At 41.1% G+C, this 8,497-nt stretch overlaps 1 protein-coding gene across 1 annotated transcript; it reads left to right on the top strand.

Moving 5' to 3' along the window:
• The first annotated feature begins 6,940 nt into the window (after window positions 1-6,940).
• Window positions 6,941-8,090, top strand: LOC137857979 (inositol 1,4,5-trisphosphate receptor-interacting protein-like 1). The gene has a single exon (XM_068685611.1). It carries the CDS (start codon window positions 6,941-6,943, stop codon window positions 7,967-7,969), a length of 1,029 nt encoding a protein of 342 aa, XP_068541712.1. The 3' UTR covers window positions 7,970-8,090.
• The last annotated feature ends 407 nt before the right edge of the window (window positions 8,091-8,497 follow it).

Consider the following 8,497-nt stretch of genomic DNA (forward strand, 5'->3'; position numbering starts at 1 on the left):
TCAGAACTTGTCCAGACCATTCAGCTACAAATATGTACCAACAGACTACTAGTTTATCTTTGTGTTGTGATTCTGGTATCATCTTGCCAGCAAAATTAGTCCTATCTATGCTTATGCATATTCATAGCTGTGATATTTCTGAAATATAAAGTTCTTTTAGCTTTACAGCAATTAAAATTACTTTGTAAATCAGATTTCCTTTCCTAATTATGTACCTATCTAAACCTAATCTATCCAATTTTGTAATTATTTTGACTGTGAGATTACAATAGCTATGTATTCATTTAGTAACTGATATAAACATTAGTTGCATGGATTTTAGTAATGACAAATTATGCACAGATAGAAGTTTGGTAATACATTCAAAAATATATTAACGGGTTGGCCATAAGGTCTTTTTGAGCAAAGAGTTTCCAAAAACCCGATTTCTGCAACTGTCATCACTATTTGCAATACTTCCTGGCAAGACAAATTTGATGTAGAATAGTCATACTTCTGAAAAAAATCATGTTGCTGTCATAAATTGGTTGTAGCAGTATTTCATACCCTCCCAGACACGTTCTGTAAAGTGAAACTGTAAAGCTCTTCATTTTCAAATGTGCTTATGATGAGCTAATGTTTCACCAGTATTGGTGAAAAAAGGTTGGGAAAGGGCAGAGTGTACCTCAGTGCTGAGTTATTCCTGCTTTGTCAGTCTTACTTTACTGGTATTACATTTTTTTAATTATTATATATATATATATATATATATGTGTGTGTGTGTATATAATTTTTACCTTAAAAGCATTCCAAAATATATTTCTCTTTCTATGATTCAGGTTCTTGGAGATCATGCTTGAAGAAGTTTACATTCAACAGTTGCCTTTACATTTGGTTGGTGTGTGTGTGTGTGGTTGGTTTTTGTTTGTTTGTGTTTTAAGAATTCAAGGCTGTCCATTTTCATTTGCTGGCTAATACATTTCTCTCTCCAGAAACAGAAGCTAATATCTTTGCCATAATACGGACCTCACTGTTAGAAAAAGAAAAGCCAACTAAACCATGTAAAGAAATCAACCTATCTCTTTCATCAACAGATTTTTCAGTTAAACAGCTTCAAATGTAATGTAAACAAAACTTCATGACAAATTTATCATCTGCCATGATGCATTATTTAGATCAATGCACTGCAAGTGTATGTGGGAAAAGTTGGAAAATAGTTATTTTTCTCCACAGAAATTACAGGAATAATTTTATATTTAAAATAAACACATTTCTGAGAGGAATTTATTCCCAATGCCTTGTACTCAGTGATAAATGTCTAAATGGAATAATGCTTGATATTGTTACATAACATCAGTAAATCTTAAACAAAAGCTTAAACTGAAAGTTCAGGTTGCATTAGATTACCACCACAATACATATCCATAATGTTCCCATGAGTAAAGTATTAAAAGTTCTGAAAATAGATCAAATCACATCAATACAGACTTACAGGCCACATTTCTTTCAACATACATAGCTGAAAAGAACTTCACAATTAATACCAAATTAATTGGAATCTGTCATAACCTTTACTATGAAGGAATAGATGAATGTAGAATTAAAACTAAACTTTCAAGACAAGTGTTGTCTTCAGCCACGTTGCCTTGAAACCTAAAAAAAATTTTAATCTGTGATGATTAAGAGTTTGACACTTGACTTTCAAACTCTTTCACTGTAAGTCATGATCTTTCAGGCAACATCTCCGTATTTTAGGTATTGCATCAGATGCTACCTTAAATAATACATAAAACAGAGTTTATTTCCTCCTCTTACACCCATTAGATGCATGATGGGTGTAAGAGGGGACAAACATAAAATTAGCAGATAATTTTTGCATTAGAAGAATCTAAACTTCTCTCCTGTCCTCCATGAAACTGCATCATAATGAGAGATCTGTATTTTGTAATGGTTTCAGTTAAAAATTTTGATGAGTCCAAACTTTAAGCCACAAAAAAAAAAAAAAAACATCACCCTGACAATACTTACAGATTTGTGCCTACTTTGTACAGAGTATTTAGCAGATAGTATTGTCTTTGTTAAGCAGGATTAACATTTTAGGTGATTAAAATAATTTGAAAAAAATAATGATTCTGAACTATGCTCATGCTTTCGCTAACTTGAAGGTAAATCTTCAAGGTATAGGTAATCAACCTTAAGGTTGATTTTAAGGTAAAACCTGAAGGTTGATTACAACTTGCACAACGAGGAAAAAGGCAATGCTGTAAACAAGGAAGTATTTTTGAAAAGGCCCTTTGGTCGCCTTATGTCTGTGTAAACATTCACTATACAGGCCTAATAAGCAACACTGGTGTTATGAGCACTGTGCAATAAGGTACCACGGTTTCCTGTGGTGTGCATTGAAAGGAAGAACATCAAATCACCTCTTTAGTACAGAAAGCATATTGTTCCTTGGTTATACACAAATTCAGGAAAATTTAGGGTGCTCTGCTAATACGTTCTTGTTCCTTATCACTAATGAAGTTACACTCACTTTTTTTTTTTCAGTTGGATGTTGAAGGTCTATGCATTTTACTCCACTAGTTAAGCACATAGAAAAGCATGAAAATGAAACACTGGAGATTCAACACCATCCACAGAAAGGTGTAAGTGTAATTCAGATTTTAATTCTGCCGACAGAGTAATATGTAAAGTAGAATGTAGAAGCCTGCATTCATTTTTCTCAGAGGGTGGCAGTGGCATATTTTTCCCAAATCACTCAACCTTTTACTGATAAAGGTTCTGATTAATAACAGTTTAGGTGTCATTTTTTCATCTAAGAAACAAACAGTTTTTGAGAAACTGTCAGAAACAAATAGAACTATTTGTGGCATAAAAATAGGGCATTGTTATTTAGAAAATCTGCTCTATTAAATTTGAGTAATACAGATGGTAATATTGTGTATAGAATGAATCGTCTTCTAACATTGCTTAAGAGACGAAAGTTATGACGAACTTGAACAGGGATTTTGCAGTCACTGCAGATCAAAGCAAAACTTTTTTCTATCTCCTTTCTTCCCTGAAAATGATGTACCTATACTTTATTTTTGTTCGTAAGGGAAGTTGCAAAGCACCGAACAGAGTCAATGCAAGCATGTATTTGTAGTCATGATTGTAAACCTTTTGCTAGTTACCTTCCATTGACGGACCTCATAAGCATGGATTTTAAGCTGAAGAAAATGTACAGGTAATCTAACCAACAAAAAATTAATACCTTCAGAGTGTGATCACCTGTTTGGTTTGCATGAGTGTGTGTGTGTGTGTGCGCGTATTTTTCGGAAGCTAATTATAGTTCATATAGTATATAATTTCAGGAACTGGTAACTAGTGCTGCACTGACAAAACAAAACAATTTCCTTTTGCTTATGTATTCATTTGAATCTTATTTGAAAGAGTAGAGGGAATATGATTTCTTTTTTTCAAAAAAGGTATCACAGTATAGAAAGTATATAATGACCTTAATAGGTACTTCCTCTTTAAAACTACAATTAAATCCCAAGATCCTTCAAACCTTATTTAATTTGCGTATCATTTATTGTCCATCTGTTCTATTTCCAGTTTCTTCTTTACCATCTGGTTTTCTAATGCTGAATCCATCACACAACTTTCTCTACATGTAAGGCCTCTAAACTGTAACTGATTGAATCATATGTATTATAAAATAAATATGCTTAGAATTTCTTGAAGACCTAACTCACCACTGAACACTAATGGCACACCCTAAATCACCCAATGTAGCCAGTAAGGTGAACAGTGACTGTAAAGGTGACTCCTGAAAAGGATGGAAGAGAAGAAAGAGCTAGACCAAAAGACATACCCAAAGAAATCAAAGGAGGGGTCTCAGAAAGGTTATGAGAAAAGAAATCCTGCAGCAAGTTCAGAAGAATGGAGAGGAAATCTGATGGTCCCAGAATATGTGACGCCATGCAATAGGGGAAGCAGTAGCAGCTGGTGCATGTTAAACAGCACTTTACTCTGCAATTGGTCCAAATTATTTTAACAGGATACTTCTATTCACTGTTTTCTCATATTCTGTCCTTGGTAATGTATCCAGCAATTTTGCCTCTTCATACATCCCAGGTCTCTTAGACTGTTGTAGTTGTTCAGCTCAGCTGTTCTGGTTTTCATCCTTCTAACTGTTCCCCCCTTCTCAACAGGCACTCCAACTCTTCAATTCAACAGCTGCTACAAACACTTCTGGTTTTGGCACCGTACCCCAATGGTTTCAAGAGGTTTACTTGAAGAATAGGTAGGTCAGAATCAGCATTTCTGTAAAATATGACACGCATCTGATCTTATATGATCTTTATGGGCAGGGCTGAAGAGAATGTTCTGAATTCAGTGGGTTCTGAAAATACACCCTGATTTTGCCTGCTATATTTTCAGGCTCATCAAACAGATCATTTCTATGAATCTACTCATGCAAAGAGGGGCCAGTCATTGTAGAAGTGGTGTAAATTACATTATGTGCCTGGATGGGTATGTAAATAGGTGATGGGATATTGAACACAATGACAAACTGCTTTCGAGGATTTCAAATGAAAATAAAGCTTTTTAGCTCTGAATTCAGAGCAACAAAACACCAGCCCAGTAGACAGCTATTCACTGTAAAAATACTTGAGAAATAAAGGAGAATTATAAAGATTTAAATGTGTGGAGTTTTCACAGAAAAAATTTAGGGAGACAATCAGAAAACACACAATTTAGATGTTAAGAATGTTAGGCCAAATGGCATTACAATAATTTTTGAAAAGCCATTTAGGGTCCAAAATCTTGGAAAATTAAGAGATGTGACAGGGTAAAAATGGCTTGTAGTGAGGTATATATGATATGCCTACTGTTTCTGTTGAATTCAGCTTAACCGACACATTTAGAAGAGTTTATTCCAGTTTTATCTGGCTGCTTCTGGCCATATCTAGATGGCTATGAATACCTTCTGATAACCCAGGTCTCTGTCAGAAAGATTTTTTGAAATTTTAAATTCTTGCACTTCTTAAATTTCAAGACCAGAATTCTGTCTAGGATATCTGTGGTTTACACTGAGATGCAGATATGCAAGGCCAAGGCAGATTCTGACACCAAATCTTCATTAAGTTTATTGACCTAGTCAAATTATTCCATTGGAGTTCTCCAGGTGTAATGTAACCCACCAGAACACATATCTGGAGCAATATCAGATTCCAGATTTAAACAAAGACATGGTTTCATGAAGCTAATAAAGTGACTCATGAAAGGACTCTGTGATTCTCAGATTACACTCCCTAGTCAGAAGCAAACATAAGGCAAAAAGCTTTAAAATGCTCTGAAGGACATTCTCAGATCTCTGTCCTCCGCCTCTATCACTGTAAAAGTGCTACTATTAAAACAAAAAACCAAAACTCTTCCTGTTCCTCACCAATAAATTCCACTTAACTGTCTCAAAAATGAAGTTTAAACTGCTCATTTCAAACAACTACCACTCCTAAAGAAAGCAGCTTTGGTAAGTAATAGTAATGACAAAAAGCAAAAAGGCCACATTCAGCTACCTCTTCTAATGTTACTTAGCCCTTTCTGAGTTTTCCTAACTTCCAATCCAGTGAATTATTCCATGCAAACTACAAGTATGAGTGGTCTGTTTCAAGAGCTTTTCTTTCACTTGGACTTCTTCTCAGAAAAAAAAAATATATATATATATATATATATATATATATAGCTTACAGCAATGTGGAAGTCAACACAAAATGCTAAGCCAGAGTTTTTGATTGTATGAGTTTTAGACATTTTTTTTATTTGCAGTGTACAAACAAGAAAAGTAGAAAAGATTCTAAATAGCTCTAGGAAAATAGTAAATATCACATGACACCATCTTTATTGAAGAAATTATGGCACTTTAAAACACGGGAAGCTTGACAAAGAATCATGAATTTGAACATATCCATTAAGCTGGGCTAAAGACAAATTTAATGTTGTGTCAGTCAGATGGAAACAGAATACATGCTGTGTTTAATCAAATCACTGAGTGGCTGAGGTTAGAAGGGACCTCTGCGTGTCATCTGGTGCAAGCATCATGCTCAAGTAGGAGTACGTACAGCTATTTGCCTAGGACCACATCCAGACAGCTTTTGAATATCTACAGGAATAGAGAATGCATGACCTCTCTGGGCAAACTGTTCCAGTGCTCAATACCTGCACAGTAAAATGCACATTTCCTGATGTACAGACAGAACCTCCTGTGTTCCAAGTTCTGTGCGTGGCCTCTTGTCTCCCGTCACTGGGCTCCACCGAAAAGGGTCTGTGCCCACCTTCTCTGTACCCTCCCTTCAGGTATTTATATGCATTGTTAAGATCCCAGCTGAGAATTATCCTTTACAGCCTGAAACGTCCCAACGCATTCAGCCTTTCCTCCTGAGGGATCTTTCAGTTCTTTCACTATTTCCACGGCCCTTATTTCTACTCTCCCCAGTAAGTCCATTACTCTCTTGCACTGTGGGGCCAAGAACTAGACACAGTATGGTCATACAAGAACTGAAGAGAAAAGGCTCGCCTCCCTTGACCTCCTGGCAATACTTCTCCTAATGCAGTGATTGGACAGTGCTCTGTGAGTTATGGTTTGATTTCTGGATGGTCCTGTGTGGATCCAGGAGCTGGACGCGATGATCCTCATGGGTCCCTTCCAACTCAGGAGAGTCTCTGATTCCATGTCCAGATGTCTTTTGACTCTCCCTCTTTAGTTCCGGAATCTCACCCAGCAGAGGTCGTCTTCACTTTGGAAAGCAGAGCAGAGCAGGAGAGAGGAGGGGGATTGGTGTGATGCGGCTGTGGTGCCTGTGACAGCACAGAGGATGAGTCACAGCGGGGCAGCTGTCATCAGGGCCAGCAGCAGCAGCGCCACCACACTTTGGCCTTGGCCGTCGGTGTGTGCAGTTTGCACCTCCTGCAAGCCATGGCTCGGCTGATCTTCCTCGCCCTGGCTGTGCTGGGCATTGCCCAGAAGCCGTGGTTCGTGGATGATCATGTGGATACGGACGCAAATGAGCGAATGCAGCAGCATGTGGAGCAGCTGATTGAAGGCATGGCTCGGCTGCTGCATGAGACGGAGGAGAGGAGCCAGGAGCAGAGCGGGGTGGCCTTGGGAGCCTTGTTCTTCACTGCCTTGCAGCAGTGGCAGCTCTGGACCTTTATTGACCTCCTTGTCCTGCTCTTCGGGCTCTGCCGGTGGCTCAGGAAATGGAGACTTGGGCTCCGCAGAAGCAAGCAGGGCAGCTACCCAAGGAAGAAGGAGAAGAAGGACAAAGACAACACCAACACCGATGACACCCGGGATCTGGGCAGGGTTTGGGCCAATCGCACCCAGTGGCCGGCGCCGCACATGGCCGACAAGTGCAAGGTGGTGGAGGAGCTGGTGGACAAGCTTCTTGGTGCCTGCCAAAGACTCTCCGGGGAATCTCTCTTCAAGCCACGGCTGCAGCCGGCCATCGGTGTGGGCTGCTTCTCCAAAGACGGGAGTACCCGGCAGGACAACGTCCTCTACCGCCTGCTCGTGCCCCTGAGGCCTCCCCCCAGGCACGCCTTCCACCCGGAGCTGGGCGCCGAGGGGGAGACGCCAGCGAGGAAGCCCGGCCTGCGCGTGGAGCTGGAGTGCGCCTGCGCGAGGGAGCGGCTGGTGGGGGACATGCTGTGCTTCCTCCACCACCCCGAGCACGAGCTGAGGAGCAGACAGGAGCCCAGCCTGCTGCGCACCCTCTGCAGCGGCTCCTACCTGGATGTGGAGGAAACCACTCGCTGGTTCCAGGCCTTGGTGAAAGCAGCCTGGGAGCTTCTGCCGCAGTCGCGCCACTGCCGCCTGACGGTGCTGCCCTCCCGCCGCTCCTGCAAGATCAGGCTGGCCAACGCCTCCCAGAGCACCCTCTCCATTGAGATCACGCTTGGGGTGCGGCTAGGCGACTCGGACTCCTTCCTGAGCCTGGAGTAGCCGCGGCCAGCTTCACCAGCAGCACGGCGCCGCCAAAGAGCTGCGCTGTGGCAGAGATGCAGTCTGTCGGGCACACGGCCAGGCATGCCCGACCCCACAGCTTCCACCTCAAACATCTGCAGCCCCGCGCCCGTATGCTGGTGAGCAAAGGCTTTTTCCCCCACACCCTGAGGACGGCTGTGATTCACCACCTGACAGCCACAGCCCTGGCAAGCCTGGCAAAGGAAAGATTGCCCCCTGTGCAGCACTTTGTGGGGGAACATGGGCACAGGGTGCTGAGTGCACCGCTGTCACAGAATTAGGAAATGTTTTCCAAAAACACAGGAGCCAGTGTCTGGCTGAGGTTGGAAGGGACGTCTGGAGGTCACTTGGTCCAACCCCACCTTTTAAGCAGGGCCACCTAGAGCAGGCTGCTTAGGACCATGCCCAAGGCCGTGGTATTTGCAGGCTGTCAGTCTAACTTTGTTGCCAGGTGAAACCATGAGGAAGACTAGTCTGAGAGTTATTGAAAAACACTTCAGAGACAAC

This window comes from Anas acuta, chromosome 1, assembly GCF_963932015.1.
Source record: "Anas acuta chromosome 1, bAnaAcu1.1, whole genome shotgun sequence".
NCBI classification, from domain to species: Eukaryota; Metazoa; Chordata; class Aves; order Anseriformes; family Anatidae; genus Anas; species Anas acuta.

What these genes read in the sequence shown, in the direction of transcription:
- LOC137857979 (XM_068685611.1), top strand. Translation starts at nt 6,941, where the DNA reads ATGGCTCGGCTGATCTTCCTCGCCCTGGCTGTGCTGGGCATTGCCCAG.